This window comes from Pithys albifrons, chromosome 2 (assembly GCF_047495875.1).
Source record: "Pithys albifrons albifrons isolate INPA30051 chromosome 2, PitAlb_v1, whole genome shotgun sequence".
Classification (NCBI taxonomy): Eukaryota; Metazoa; Chordata; class Aves; order Passeriformes; family Thamnophilidae; genus Pithys; species Pithys albifrons.
Window position 1 is genome coordinate 77602071 of NC_092459.1, and position 16666 is coordinate 77618736.

A 16666-nucleotide genomic window follows, 5' to 3' on the forward strand; every position below is an offset into this window, starting at 1 on the left:
TTGTCTTTGATTTCGGTGGTTTCTTTCTTTGGCTGGAGAAAAAAATTTGATCTTCAGAATACCCAGAAAGGTTCATTTGTTTTGTACAATTTTCAGGATGAATACAGATGATAAAAATCTACTTGCAAAGGAATATATAAATAGGCAACCTATTTGTTATTAACACTGTTTCTATTTTATGCTTGGTACAATAATTTTATTTGAACTCAAATCAAGGACTCCGTCAAATTTTTTGCAGTCTTTGACTTGAAAGTCAGTCATGGGAATCATTAATCATGCCCTCAGCTACTCTGGAATCTATCAGAAACTCAGTGCTTGCCTCATCCACAGACAGTTCTATTCCTTCCAAAATCTGGTGTGACAGGAAGATTCATTTATTTTGGACACAACATTGTTAGAAGTATACTTAAGAAAACAATAAAGTTTTCTTGCAAGTAATGAATGTATAGGCTACTGAAATAAATAAAAGCAATTGCTTAAAAAAGGTTTGTGAAACAGCTATTTAACATTGTAATTGATATCATATTATTGTAATTACAAGTCTTCCATGGAACTGCAGAAAAATGAGTCGTACTCTTACTTGTTACTAAGGTGTTGAAATAGCAATTTTCCCTGTGAGATCTCTTAGCAATGTTTTACAATGTTGATGTGAAGGGTGCTTGCAGGAAGTTAATTGTTGGATTGCCATTTTCAGAGTCAACTTGGAGCACTCAAAGACGTAGCTTTGGAATGATATTCTGTGAAAATGTTAATTTTAGTGCCAGCTTAATTGATGAGGTTGATTATTACTTCTACCACTTAAGATGAGAGGCATACTTACATTGTTACTATTATTCTTTTAATTATTTTCAGGCACAGCGATGGCATCAAGGTAATGAGCATTTTGGCCGCTCTTGGTTGGCAGGAGATGTTGTTGGTTGCATGGTTGACATGAATGAGCACACTATGATGTTCACCTTAAATGGTGAAATCCTGCTTGATGACTCAGGTTCAGAACTTGCATTCAAGGACTTTGAGGTTGGTGATGGTAAGTACTGTAATATATTGTGGTGTTAATTTGTTGTTACACAGTTCTTGCTCTGATTTCACTTTAATGTGGTGTGTTTCTCGTCCTCACATCCTCACCCTCTTCCCCTGTTTTCACCCCAGGAATTACCCCTTGTCTTTTTCTCTATTTTATTAGTATTAAGCTTTTGGAAAGGAAGTTTGCTGAGTGTGAGGATGAGGCAAGTCTTTTTTTCTGTCATGACTTTTGAGGCCATCTATTGTCATGAGATCTTTTCACTGTTTTGTAGGGATGTATCTGGAGCGGCAGATTCATGACCTTTAGTACTTCATTCTCATTGCAGCAGGTCACCATAAGATATAACAGAATCATAGAATGCATCATAGAATGATTTGGGTTGGAAGGAACCTTTGAAAATCACCTAGTCCACCCCTTTTACTTGGCCAGGGACATGAGATTTTATCTAGATGAAGTACTGAAATGTTACCAAATTTCTATCCAATTACTGAGAAACTGGTAGGAAGTTTGTCATTTTTAAAGTTTTCATTTAGCACTGGGAGGAGAAATGGCACCTGATCCAGGCTAAAGTCATCTGATACAAAGCTAGCCTTCAAAATTTTTTGCTTATTTCTAAACCAGAAGATTGAGCTTTGTGCCTGTTGTTGTAGGGTTCTTGGTGCAGGTTTCAGAGTCCACAATCAGGTGTTAGTTTACTATGAAGCCATAGCTTATGAGATTGCCAAAGATGGCAAAGATTGTGAGAGTTTGTCACGTGCCAGATTGCTTCTATCCCACAGAAGCATTTTGTTTATGAATTTCATTATGCACTTGTGTGCAAACAGATAAAGAGAAGGGTAAGAAATGGCATTAATTTAGTTAACTGCTTAAAATTCTGAACTATTGTAACGTAAAAAAATAGTTTAAGTTTTAATCTTTCCCTTTCATTTGTTATAGGTACATATATTCTGCCATATGTATTACACATCTGTTAAACAATACAACTGTAGCTGAGAGATAAAGTTAAATTCTTTGAACAGTAAGAGCTGCAAATGCTCCTGTTGGGTCACTCATCTGTATTCTCAGAGGATGTATGGATCTCATCCCTATTAATTAGGCAATTCCCTCTTTGAATTTTAACCACTTTATTTTTTTTCTGGGTTTCAGAGTATTTTACTTTCAGGCCTGCTTTGGAAGAATTTTCTTTCCTTCTTCCATCCCATAGGAATTAGAAATATTTTGATTTAATTTAAAATCACATAATTGCCATCAATTTTCCAGACTTGTACCTGTTACTTCAGATTTTCTTAAGATGCAGTGATAACACGGTAAGGGAAAGGGATGTATGAGTTGGCTTATTGTTAGTGCTATATGCAAAAAAATCACCTTGGTGCCATGAAATTGTAGTGGCTTTCCAGTTATTAGGTAATATAATCCCACTGAGGAGTAAGGTTCTCAAAGAAAGTGAAATTTTATTAAACTCTGAGGGTAGCCTGTTTGACTGCTATTTTGATTTCTGAGTTGATGAAATCACAGTGGTGTACTTTTTCTGGTACTTGTTTCTAGCTGCAGCTTCAGATTGAAGCAGATCTCTGTTGAGTCTGAAACTGCTGAAGTGGTTCCTGGCTTGATATGGAGCCTGAAGGCTTCAGTAACCATATCAAAGACTTAATGTCAGAGTTCAAGACTTTCCGATTTTCTACAAAATCCTTGTAATTCACATAAAATTCCTTTAGTGTCATGTTCGTAGACAAGAGCTTGCCTTTTGAAATAAGACTTCCTACTCAGTTTTTAAAGCATCGTGCTGGTTGATTCCAGACTTAATAACTCTAAAGGGTGGTCCCGTGGTGTAAAGGAGAGCACTCCGGACTCCGAATCCCAAGGTCATGAGTTTGAGTCTCAGTGGGGACCGTCCCCTGGCAGTTCAATGCCTCCCTGCCATCCCATCCTGTCAGATCTCAGATGCTCAGCAGGGTCAGCCCCGGTTAGTACCGGGGGCTGTGACAGTCCCGAGGACTTCACTGTCACTGTCCAAACTCGCTTGGCCGTGGCTGATGGACCTCAGGACTTAAACGGTGGGGCCAGTTCTGCGCACGCTGTGCCTCACCTAAAAAATCCACTGTGCACGCTGGAAGGGTACACCCCATGTGGGAGAGAGCCCTGCCCAAATCTGCGTTTGCGAAGTCTGGCCATACATACATACACATAATAACTCTAGAGCTATATTTGAAAATATTATGGGTATTTAATACACAATCCTTTGGGGGAAGAGGAGGGGGGAGGAAAGGCAAATCTAAGTATGTGTGTGTATGCAAACACATATCTGACATACCCCAAATAAATTAATTTTATGGAGCTTTCTCTGTCTCTTTTTTTCTTTTTTTTTCTTTTGGTTGTTGTTGTTTTTTTGTTGCTTGGTTTGTTTTGTTGGGGTTTTTTTTGGTAGTGTGCCATTAGTTTGGTTTTATTATTGTTGGCTCTTGCTGAGCTGCATTGAGGCCTTTCTGCCAGTCACTTCTGTCAGTACAGCCCATGCATGCTGTGTTGCTGCAGAAAGAAAAAAGTCAGAATTTGTGATGCAGCCTTACTGTAAAACAGGCCTGTAGTTTTAATTTACTTACGAATGATGAAAAGGGGTAGTGGTGCTCTGCCACCTTACTAATAAGGCTTATGTGCTGTGTATTGGGCTGTACTGCCAGCAAGAGGAGCTCCTTGGGATTATGTCAGATGAATTTGTTCATGAGATATCATCTCAATAGTAATATTGATAATCATAATTGAATCTTATGCATTTGTATAAGAGAAATTTCACACTGTCAATAGGCACACTGTAAAAACCAAATCTTATTTGGTCTACTCATGATCTCAGTGAGCATTAACTGTTTGTAGTGTTTGAAAGATTGGATCAGGAGGTCCATGTTGTGTTCTTGAAAGCAGGGAATATTATGAAAAGTGTTGCTATCCTGTGCTTTAGCCACATGTGACAGACACTGATAGAGGGTCACCCTTCACATGGTAATGTTAAAGTATTTCTTGTTTTGCTATTTCTTACAGTGAAATAAAAGTTTTGCTACATAGCCCAGTTATGTACCTGCAGGTTGAGAGCCAGGGTATTGTCAAAAATGTATGTAGCCTCCAGCATGCAAGGACTATGTGGAATATGTGAATCATCCCATATAAAATGGCTGGGTACCCATTTAGAAATGGGTATTGAAAATTCTTTTTTTATTACATAGAAAACTGCCTTATCAGCACACTGATTATTTCTATTCCATAGAACACTGCCTTATCAGCACACTCCATGTAAGATGATATGTTCTGTCTTTGTCATATAAAGAAGAGCCCTAAAACACTTTAATGACAACTGAGCCGTTGGCAAATCAGTGCAAAATTTCACCAGAGATGAAAGTGTTTTCATGATTGGACCTCATACTTATATTTGTATTCCATTTATACAGAGCAACAGTTACTGTGCAGTTAACAGTTACTTCCATGGGTTATCTACATGTACAGTACCTTCTGACATCAATGGAATTTGTAATGCTGACAGGGATTGTCACCTTGATTTCATATTGGATACATTTACAGGGTTAATGGGAAGTACGAGATTGAGCAAAAATATCAACTAGAGTTTTACCTGTGTAGGAGTTTTTTCTAGGTTTCTTTGTTTTCTATCAGGGAATCTTTCAAATGCTCACTTTCATTTTGTGTATGAGTGTAAAATACTTGCTTCACATCTAACAATTAATTCATCTGAGCTGCTGGGCTTTACCATGGCATATATCTCTATGCAAATATAATTTTCCCAGTTATGTGTTGTATAATAGAATATTGTTTCATTTAGTGCCAGAAAATACTCTTAATTATTGGATTTGCCTAACAGAATAGACATAAATCATGTTGTCTATATTGTTTTGTTATCTGAGAAGCTGATGCCTAAAGGCAAGAATTTAAGAGCTAAGCTGTGAAGATAAAAAATCTGGACTCGAACCTCTGACTCATAGTGTATATCATTAAGTGTGTTATGTCTAATACATATACACATGATAACCAATCTTGTGTATCTGTAGTAAAATCTTCAAAAAGTGGTACTGAAGGCTTATCATTTATCTGGTGAACAGTCATTCCTGTAGATGGTGCTCTGGGGTTTGCTTTTGTCCCTGAAGAACAAACATATCGTGAATGGATACTCTGCCCTTTTTTTATCTAGGCAGCACAAAGAAATGAGAGGAACTAAGTTGTATTTCGTTCTTACATCCTTCAATACCTGGTACATTCACGTGAATCAGAATCATTGTGTTAATAACTAGATCAAATGAATCTGTCAAGGGGTTTGTAGCTGTGGAATTTGACAAACAGGATGAAAAGGAATAGAAGAAAGAGAAGGTTTTTTTTCTTGCTTTTTGAACTGTGATGGTGAAACTGAGAAAAATACCCCAGTTTTTTAAAAGTACAAAGTCACAAATAAGTTCCCTGTGCTAGTGAAACAGTAACATGCATACAAATGTGAAGCTGATTCAAAAGGTAAACCAGAAAACACAACCCCAAACCAAAGTTTCATGAAGCTACAATATTGTATTGTCAGTTCTCATTATCTAGAGTCACAATTTTATGAATTTTTTTTTTTTAAATCTGACATGTGCTTGCTGCATATTTATAGGTTTTTTCACTATTATAGCTGCATGGATAAGCAAACATTATATTACTTTTAAAGTAAGATTCTCTCAGAATTACATGAATAAAGGAATTTTATGAGGAATCTCAAATGTAGTAAGACTTGGAGTAAAATTGGCAACACTCTACCAGCTTAGCAGAGTGAATACACATGAGCTGGCTGTCAGACTCCATGAAGTAAATTGACTGTTGCCTAAGTTGTTCCATGACTATTAGAGGGCTTTTCTTTTTTTTCAGGTTGATGTTTAAGGTACATTGCTTGGTGACATGCAAGACATGATGTGCTATTGATGCCTGCTTACATTTATAACCTTTGCTTTTTGGATTTTTCAATTTTTTCTTCTTACCAAATGATTTTGAATTCAGTCATGGACAAAAGCAGTTCGCTGATGCTCATGATGTGCAACTCACATGTTCTTTCATCTTGTTTTAAGGATTTCTACCTGTGTGCAGCCTGGGCCCATCTCAAGTAGGAAGAATGAACTTTGGAAAAGATGTCAGCACTTTAAAATATTTTACTATATGTGGCTTACAGGAAGGGTATGAACCCTTTGCTGTTAATACAAACAGAGACATCACCATTTGGCTGAGTAAAAGGCTCCCTCAGTTTCTACCAGTGCCCACAAATCATGAACATATTGAGGTTTGTGATCCTAGTAAAATGTTTCTAGACACTTGAATATATTTGAATTATGTTTCTATTTTTGCACTTCTAGACAAGATTTTTGATGTGATTTTGTTGACCCAATTCTGGATGAACATTACACCTGTTAGAAATTTCTTACATTCAATAGAGCTGCAAAGAATGTAATTATTTGGTTGATAGTATTTCTTTATCCATGAAAGCTGTCATGTGTGTAAACATGAAAGTCTCAGAGACAAATTCTACAAGATGTCCTTGTTAAGATCTCCTTGTGCAGTGAAAGCTGTGTTTGTAAACAACTTACAGAAGTTGGGTACTTTTATGTAAAAGATACCATGTGTTCTAGTGCACAGACTTTGTGATTTTTCCATAACTAATTGGTTTTGATTTTAATAAATATTTATTAGCCAATTATGTCAGCACTTATGTCTCAGTCAGTTGTGCATCTTGATGCAACTGAATTCGTGGCTTGTAAGTTTGCCGTGAGATCATTCTGAAATTGATGAAATAAGAATTCATTTTCAGATGGTGTGTATCACACTGTATTATTTAAGAAACAATTTATGTTCTTGCATATGTACTTATGTGATTTATATATGTTGGTCTCTGGTGTCCTGGGAAGGGATGGATTTATGTTGCCAAGAGTTATGATTAGAAAGGTAACATTTTTTTTGTGACTTATTATTTTTTAATTCAGCAATGGAAGGACAAAAACATCCACTCCTCATAGTATATATTTCCCTTCAAAATGGAAGCACATGATTGCAATACATTTGACTGTTGACAGCATGCTGTTACAAGTTTTGCAAGTCATGTGTGCATATTCGAGATATAAATTGAATTTTTACAAGGCAGAAAATGCATCAACTTCAATTCAACTATATCTCATCTTTATGTTTCATAGGTAATGAGAATTGATGGCACCATAGACAGCTGCCCCTGTCTGAAGGTCACACAGAAGTCCTTTGGTTCACAGAACAGTAAAACAGATGTCATGTTTTTCCGATTAAGCATGCCCATTGAATGTGCTGAAGTGTTCTCCAGATCAGCTGCAGGAGGGTTGCCAGGCACTGGTCTTTTTGGCCCAAAGAATGACTTGGAGGATTATGATGCTGATTCTGATTTTGAGGTTCTAATGAAAACTGCTCATGGTCATCTAGTTCCTGATCGGACAGAAAGAGAAAAAGATGCCACTAAACCAGAGTTAAACAACCATAAAGATTATGTTCAAGAAAAGCCTTCACGCCTTAAACAAAGGTTAGTAGCATACTTGGTTTGCTACTTTTTTTTCCCCTTCTGCTTCTCAAAGCAGAAGAAAATGCCAGACATCTCTGGCAGACCAGTCAAATAATTTTTGAATATATGGTTTAAGGTCAGAATTAATTTAAGTGATTTTAAAAATGAGCTTGTCCCTTCCTCTTTTCTGAATAATTTGCCTTGGGATTAAGTTTTTAATAAAGATTTTGATTTTACTTATTCTGTTACAGATTTATGCTCAGGAGGACGAAGCCAGATTATAGCACAAGTCACTCTGCACGGCTTACTGAGGATGTGCTAGCAGATGATAGGGATGACTATGATTATTTGATGCAAACTTCCACGGTATCATAACATAGGATTGATGTTTTAGCTCTTTGGGATTTTTTTGCTTGTTTATTTGGCTTTTATATAGCTACATGCTTTTGGCTTGTAAGAGTTTCAGAAACAGTCTAATTTTTAAGCAGAAATTTTGATTTAATTCTCTGTGGTAGTCCTGTCCTGCTACTGAAGTTAAGACTGCTTTGTTCCTTTTGTTTTGAATTGATTGTCCATCTAAAACTGTTTCCAAATGAAAACCTATAAACTAATTGAATACATTTTTGAAACTAGTGTTGGTAACACCAAACATAAAAGAAGATAGTAGTTCTAGAATAATGGAATAAATAGGGAAAATAACATTAAACTAGTAGGTCATTGTTCAGTACCATTTGAAAACATCTCTACTAATTTTACAGACCACTTGTGTAATGTAATTCCCAGGGAAAGTTTGTACATACTTCTTTTGACAGGATCAGCTTCACAAACCCTCACTCTTCAATGTTAAAAGGAAAAAAGTACTCTTCTTGATGTATTCTTCTCTTTCTAAAAGATATTAGATAGTGGAAACTGAGTCACCTGCAGTAGAACAATCATAGTTTCTATAAAAAAATAGCTTACAATGCTATGATACAGAAGCCTTCAATACAAGCCTATCAGCTGCATTTCACTATTTTCCCTTTTTTATTTTTTTTGCTTTAACATGCATATTTTGTTGGCTGTATTTTGATTTGTGTTTATATTCTTTTGTTGCTTTGCTTACAAATTGCGCTTGAACAAGCCTATGCTACTTTTGAAGAGATGGACATGTTTTCAGATTTTAAAACAACAAATTCTGATTGAAACTGGTACACTGCAAAGTGAATACTAACATTTGATAACATTATTTCTTTGATTAACAGTACTATTATTCAGTGAGAATATTTCCTGGTCAAGAACCTGCTAATGTCTGGGTGGGCTGGATTACATCGGACTTCCACCAATATGACACAAGCTTTGACTTGGACAGAGTGCGTACCGTTACAGTTACACTGGGAGATGAAAAAGGGAAGGTTCATGAGAGGTTGGTTACAATTTTCTTAAAAAGATCTGTATTTTATACCCATAGAAGCAACTAGCAATTTATCAAGTGTAAATCCACCTCATTTAATGTAACTGGGTTGACGTGGAAAAAAATATAAAAAGAGCTGTAGTAGGAAAAAGTATGACTTTTATTGTTACCTCCTTTTGCTTCTGAAGAAACAGTGGAGTAATAACCTAGTGAAATGTCTAGGCACTGAAAAGTAAAATAGTGCAGCTTTTCTATATAGTTGCAGACTGTGATTCTGTAAATATTGACTTCTGAGGCCAAAATTAGTACAACAGCTTCTCTCAGCACTTCAGTTCATTATCTGTGTCAGAAACTTTCTGTTATGCTTAACATTAAATGATTTAAAACCTTAACTTGCAAAGTCAGTTTTGTCTTTGTAATTTTACAAAAGATTTGAACTTATTCATACTTTGTAATCTTCAGTTTTTATTTTTTCACTTATGATGTCCAGGTTTCATTAAATTTTTACGGTGGTTATGGTGGGATCCACTGTTTTCAGCCACAAGGCCCTGGTTGCAGCCATGCAAAGTTGTTCTTAATTCATTACATAAAGTTTACACCCCATCCATAAATAAATTTGTCTTTTGACATTCAGTATAAAACGCAGCAACTGCTATATGGTGTGCGCAGGAGAGAGCATGAGCCCTGGACAAGGACGTAATAATAATGGGCTGGAGATTGGTTGCTTGATTGATGCTGCCAGTGGCCTTCTGACCTTCACTGCTAATGGGAAGGAACTGGGAACATACTATCAGGTGAGTATTTTGTGATCATGTTTTCCAGTGGGAAGGGGGAAAACCAAATGCTCAGACTGCATCTTACTAGAGGCTTTTGTACAAGATCATAAGAAAAAGTAATTGCCACTGTTATGGCTATAATTTTTCCCTCCTATTTGAATTTTATGAGGTTTTATTTAAAGGTCTGCACTTGCTGACTGCTGCTTTTTTTTTTTTTTTTTTAATGTGCAATAGTGTTTTGCTGTCTTCTGTGGTTATGTATTTGTGTATCTTTGATTTAGGTTGAACCGAGCACAAAGTTATTTCCTGCTGTATTTGCTCAAGCGACAAGCCCAAATGTTTTCCAGTTTGAACTGGGAAGAATAAAGGTAAATAATGCTTGGTTTTGTGCAGGTTTAGGTTTAATAAATCATATAAAATACTTTTATTTTTTGCCATTTTTTGCATGCTGTGTGTTCTTGGTATTGGGCACATTTTTATGATTTTGAGTGTTTGCACTTTTGCCATTTTTATTCTTAACTCAGTTTTAAATACTGAGGATTTTAAAATACAGTGCATTGAATAAGAAGGGTTGAAACTGATTAGAACTGACAGAGAATATTGCAAAGTCCTGTTGAATTTTCTGAATCTCATCTTTAATGATGAAAAAAGTCAGTGGGGTCAGTAAGGCAAATCCCTTATTCTACGAACCCTCATTCTACATGGATGACCAATGTAACTGCAGATTAGGTTAGTGTTTTAAAATAATTTCAAAGTACATGCAAATAGAACACTCAAGGAAACTGAGATGAATTTTGTTTCCTTGCCTTGGGTAATTGGATGTTGAAGAAATCAAAAGAGGTATAACCAGATCTCTGATCCAAGGAAGTAATCACACATTCCAGTCAGGTTTCGAGTTGATATGTTGCTATTGAAAAAAAAAAAAGGAAAATGCTGTCTTGCTGCTAATCTTATGCCAGTTGCCAGCTGCTTTTCAAAACTACTGAACATGTTAATTTTCTGTTATACTCTGCTTAACTACATCTTGAATGTATTTTTTGAGGAATAACATGTACACTGTCTGATGAAGATGATGAAACTGATTATCTCTTCCATTGGAATTTTCCAGAATGTAATGCCATTATCAGCTGGCTTATTCAAAAGTGAACACAAAAACCCAGTCTCTCAGTGTCCTCCACGTCTTCATGTCCAATTTCTGACTCATGTGCTTTGGAGCAGAGTGCCCAACCACTTCCTGAAGATTGATGTGTCGCGGATCAGTGAACGTCAAGGCTGGATGATACAGTGTCTGAATCCTTTACAGTTCATGGCCCTTCATATTCCGGAGGAAAACAGGTTGATGATTATGTTTTGTACTATATCAGGGTTAGGTTGGTATTAAGGACGTAGTCATGTAATACCATTTCTATAAGAAAGGCCCAAGGTCTTCTTGGTATTTATAACACAGGTAAATATAGGCAGTGTTTTGATTTAACTAATATTAAAATTTATCTTAGCTCTCAGTGTTTTAAAATCTACCTCCTTTTGTTGTGTTTCCAAACTCTTCTAGTTTCTCTCCAAACACTTTAATAGTATATGCAGGTTTTGTATGAAATTGAAAGGAACTCCATTTAGAAATTATTAAAGGTAATCTGTAGAATAAGCAAAGGTGGTTTTTTTAGAGATTTTTAAAGATTTTTGACCAATTTAGTTATGCCATTTTATTGTTTTCCCCTTGAATCTTAGCTTGACAGTGTTTCTCATATGAAAGCTGAAGTGTGGAATAAGTCCATCTTTAGGAGTGATATTGAGCCAATATCACTTAGAACTGATATTGAACCAGTATCAGTCTCTCCTTAGGGAGACTTTTTGAATACTTTCAAAAGAAGTTTTTTCACTGATATGGAATTTACTGCATGTGTTTGTTTTTTATTCTGCAGAACAATTGATATTTTAGAGCTGACAGAACAAGAAGAATTGCTGAAATTTCACTACCATACCCTCCGATTATATTCAGCTGTTTGTGCTTTAGGCAACAACCGAGTGGCCCATGCTCTGTGTAGCCACGTGGATGAATCTCAGCTCCTCTATGCTATTGAGAATAAATACATGCCAGGATTATTACGTGCAGGATATTATGATTTACTCATTGACATCCATCTCAATACCTATGCAACTGCCAGGTTAATGATGAATAATGAATTTATAGTTCCAATGACAGATGAGACTAAGAGTATTACTTTGTTTCCTGATGAAAACAAGAAACATGGCCTCCCGGGTATAGGACTTAGTACTTCATTAAGGCCAAGAATGCAGTTCTCCTCTCCAAGTTTTGTAAGCATTAGCAGTGAATGCTTTCAGTTCAGTCCTGAATTCCCTCTGGAAATCTTGAAGGCCAAAACCATAGAGATGCTGACTGAAGCTGTTCAAGAGGGAAGCCTCCATGTCAGAGATCCAGTTGGAGGTTCTACAGAATTTCTGTTTGTCCCTCTCATCAAGCTCTTTTATACCCTCCTAATTATGGGAATCTTCCACAATGAGGATCTGAAACACATCTTGCAGTTGATTGAGCCCCGAGTTTTCAAAGAAGCAATGAGCCAGGAGGATGAAATTGATTTCTCAGAGAAAGAGCTGAGTTCAGATGAGCTCAAGTCCGAAGAAGGAGAGGAAGAAACCAGAGGGGAGAAAATGCCAAAGGAAGGACTCCTTCAGATGAAACTTCCAGAACCTGTTAAATTACAGGTAACAATACTTTACAGATCCTGATTTCTTCAGCTGGTAATCTGTCTTTCAAGGAATAAGGCATTTTGATGTTAGTGAAATAATTTCCTTTCAGGAAACAAGAAGATTTAGTATCTTTCTGTTGATATAAACTTGTTCACAATAGATCAAGCCACTGTTATTTAATGAAAAAGAATTACTTTCTCAATGCCATTAATAGGGAATCCTTCATTTTTATGGATCCAAACAGAAAAGAAATTCCCTAGGAGAAAGTGGTAAATCCATTTTCTTAAAACTTTTATTATGTCTGAGGCACATTAATCTCTTGCAGATGCCAGATATTCCTGGTGTGAGATTACTTTACATGGAGTAAATGACAGCATTAAATATTTCAGACACTTTATTTGATAGTAACTGCTGCTGTAAGAAATCTATCCTTACTTGCATAATATGCAGAAGATATTTTTTGGCTTGCCAACTTCTGTCTCGATACTGTTTTCGCAGATGTGTCATCTACTCCAATACCTGTGTGATTGCCAAGTACGACACAGAATAGAAGCCATTGTAGCATTTTCGGATGATTTTGTGGCCAAGCTTCAAGAGAATCAACGCTTCCGATACAATGAAGTGATGCAGGCCTTGAACATGTCTGCTGCCCTGACAGCTAGAAAAACAAAAGAATTTCGATCTCCACCTCAGGAACAGGTACAGCTCACAATGGACAATTTATTTTTTTGTTGTGCTCTACATGTGACAGAATTCTGTTTGATTTGAAAGTTTTTCCTTTTGGAGATCAGAGTAATTTGTCTTTATTTTGCATTCTTTAAGATTAACATGCTGCTGAACTTTAAAGATGATAAAACCGATTGTCCTTGCCCTGAAGAAATTCGGGATCAACTCTTGGATTTCCATGAAGACCTAATGGCACACTGTGGTAAGTCTTGTTATTAAGTATTTTACTTTTTTGCTTGTATTAGCTGTAGGAACAATTTTTAGAAATAATTTTACATAAGAAACACCAACTGAATTATCCATAGATTAGACTGTATCAATTATAAATACTATCAAATAAAGTTAATCATCTTGAAGTCAAGCCAAGGAAGTGTTCTTATCCTCATATCTGGTCAAACTAGAAGGGGATGCAGTATGCTTCACTTTATGAGCTTCTGTTCTGCAAATTGACAAACCCAGTTCTGTCATCCTCTCAGTCCAGATACCAATCACAATGGGGCATTGTTGGATGCTTTCCAGTTTTTCAATTTGTTTCTTGTATTTGGTAACCCAAAATTGGGTGTAGTATTCCAGATGCCATTTCATGAGTGCCGAGTACTGGGAAATAATCACTTGCCTTGAGCTAGTGATTATGTTTCTTCTAACACAGGATATTTTTAGCTCTCCTTGCTGTTAGAATGCACTACTGGCTGGTGTCCAGCTTGCTGTCTAACAGGACTTCCAAAACAGTTTTTTAACCAGTTCATGTTCAGCCTATATTGTCATATGGGGTTAGTCAGTCCAAGTTGCAAAACTGCATTTGTGTTTGCTGAACTTTGAGTATTCTGACAATCCGCACCTCTAACTTGTTGATCTTCCTGCTCTCGAGTGTGTTTTCTGCTCCACAAAATTTGTTCTCCAATCATCTGCAAACTTGATGAAGGTGCATTATGACACTTCAAATGCAATATTTTTAATTTTAAGAAAACAGAGAAAAACCTGAAGAAAATTCAAAGTAAGCAGTCATTTGACAGGAAATGCATATGAAATAAATAATTTAGATAAACAATTGAAAGGAAAAGAGGCTTTATATTTTTCTTTGATTTTCCCTTTTTTCTTCAGTTGTTTTTCATTTTTTCCCACTGTTCAAATTACTTAATCTCTTTTTGTTATTATTTTTTTAATGGAAAAATAGGAATTTGCATAATCCACAACTAGAAAAGTCATTTTGTGGGGCAGAGGGTGCATTACAGTAGAGCAGATATTAATTACTCTGCATGTTCAAAATGTGTCTATTGCAAAACCGGTAAAAGGGTTACACATCCCAAGTCCAGTGGTTGCTTGATTAGCCTGTCACCATTTGGGGATTCACATTTTGTGGAGTTGTTGAGAGACAAATATATTGAAAGTTTGCAAATCAAAAAACTACAACCAGAGCTTGGGCAATAAACTTTAAAAATTAAAGAAATGAGCTGAAAGGAGTTCCAAGACATTCAGCATGTTGAAGTACAAAGTCCAACACCTGAGAAGGAATAGCCCCATGCAGCAAGAACAGGCTAAGGGACCAAACTAGAAAGTAGCTTTGCAGGAAACTTTGGTTCTTCAGTACAAGAGAGACATGAACATGCTGGACTCAGGTCATGAAGGAGCCATTAAAGATAGTTAAATTCTTAGAGCATCTTTTGTATGAGGAGAAAATGAGAGGGCTGGGGTTGAAGAGAAAGCTCAAATGGGAACTGTATCTATGTTCAGAAGTACACGTTGGGCAGGGGCAGTTAAGAAGACTGAACCAGACTTTCCTCAGAGGTGCCTAGTGATGGCACAAGAGACAATGGGCACAAATTGAAAATCTGTAAAGTAGGACACTGAAAATTAGGTAATTCTACTTTTTTATTACTGTAGGGATGATGGAACTCAAGAACAGGTTGATCAGAGATGTTTTGGAGTCTCTGCTTTAGGAGATACTCAAAACCTGCCCAGACGTAGTCCTGGGAAACCTGCTTTAGTTGAACCTGTTTTGAGCAGGGAGGCTGGACTAGAACATCTCTAAAGGCTCATTCAAAACTCAACTGTTCAGTGATTCTGTGAAACTTCACATTAATTTTATTTTACATTTTTATAGCCTGTTATAGGAAGAGAGCACTATATTGTGGAGATGGTTACTTTCTTCTGACTGACCACTAGAAAATATATTTATTGTAATTCCAGTTCTTTCACTTCTATGATATGTTTTACTTGAAAATATTTACTAATACCATTTGAACTATGCTGTGTCAGTAGGGATTATATCTATTATATCTATTATTTCTGAGCTACACATATCCAAAATCCAGGCATACGTGTTAGCATGGAAAAACACATACTGTGGGGAATACATTTATTGTGTATCTTGTGTATAACAACACACAATTTATATACTAAATTACTAAGATTACATGATCCTTACCTGCCATTTCCTGCCTTGCATGAATGCCTGTTCTCTACTTGTTCCAAACTGCTGGTTAAGCATATCCCGTATAAAACTCTTCTAGAGCTCTAACAGGATAGAACAACATAGTTCACTTTAATTATATTTGTGCATACAAGGTACAAAACATGGCTTTAACTTGTTTAATTTTATTCTTTTTTGCTATTTAGTATCTATTTTTTGTTTCAGGAATTGAACTAGATGAAGATGGAACCTTGGATGGCAGCAATGATTTAACCATTAGGGGTCGCCTCCTATACCTTATGGAAAAAGTTACATATTTGAAGAAGAAGCAAGCCGAGAAGCCAGTTGATGATGATAAGACATCCTGTAAGCAAAATTAAATTAGTTTGTTGTATCTTAATTTGAAAAGGCAAAAGAAGCAGAGCAGGAAGTTCTTCACATATTTTCAGCCAAAACAAAGTGGATTTTTATTGAAACATCTGTGTATCTTAAAGTTTGTAGCTCTGATTTAAAAAAAGCACAGATGGAATGTTTATGATGGGTAGATTTGTTTCCTAGTGGGATGTAGGGAAAATTTCTTCTATTGGCATTTTTGCCCTTTACCTTTGTCAAGTCATAAATTTTTCATAATGTATCTTGATTTTTGTAGAATTACTGCAGACTTAATAACTGCAACAAGGTTCTGATTTATTAGAACTTCCTCATAAAATCATTTGCAGCAGCTTCAAATCAGTATTTGCATGAAGATTACCATATGAAAGAAAAGTGTGCAATTAGGCTGTAATTAGCAGAAGCCTCTCCACTGAATCTAAAACTCAAGATTTGCTGACTGTGAGTGTTCTGTCATTTTTTCTGGTATTTTCTGCCTTTCCATTGTGATAAGAATCATTGCTAGTGGCATCTTAGTTCTGCAGTAGGTGCTAACTGACTATTTAAATTTTGTTTATATAATACATTTTATTTATTTGTTGATGCCTTTATGATTTTTTTCCTTTATTGTTGTAGGTGGCACTTTCAAATGTCCTAATTTTTTATGTTGCTACCCTACTAGCTGGAATTAATTTCTGGACACACAGTTTAAGTGTTCAGACTTTGGTAAAAA

The 16666-nt window shown here is 36.1% G+C and overlaps 1 protein-coding gene across 1 annotated transcript in view; it reads left to right on the top strand.

The window, feature by feature from the left end:
- RYR2 (ryanodine receptor 2) overlaps nucleotides 1–16666 on the top strand; it is a 371658-nt gene that overhangs the window by 223369 nt on the left and 131623 nt on the right. The window contains exons 29-40 of the mRNA XM_071581075.1: nucleotides 853–1027; nucleotides 6112–6320; nucleotides 7225–7577; nucleotides 7808–7922; nucleotides 8798–8958; nucleotides 9581–9740; nucleotides 10004–10090; nucleotides 10831–11057; nucleotides 11642–12443; nucleotides 12927–13127; nucleotides 13251–13356; nucleotides 15790–15930. Coding sequence (XP_071437176.1) covers nucleotides 853–1027; nucleotides 6112–6320; nucleotides 7225–7577; nucleotides 7808–7922; nucleotides 8798–8958; nucleotides 9581–9740; nucleotides 10004–10090; nucleotides 10831–11057; nucleotides 11642–12443; nucleotides 12927–13127; nucleotides 13251–13356; nucleotides 15790–15930 — 2737 coding nt within the window. The remainder of the gene's footprint in view (nucleotides 1–852; nucleotides 1028–6111; nucleotides 6321–7224; nucleotides 7578–7807; nucleotides 7923–8797; nucleotides 8959–9580; nucleotides 9741–10003; nucleotides 10091–10830; nucleotides 11058–11641; nucleotides 12444–12926; nucleotides 13128–13250; nucleotides 13357–15789; nucleotides 15931–16666) is intronic.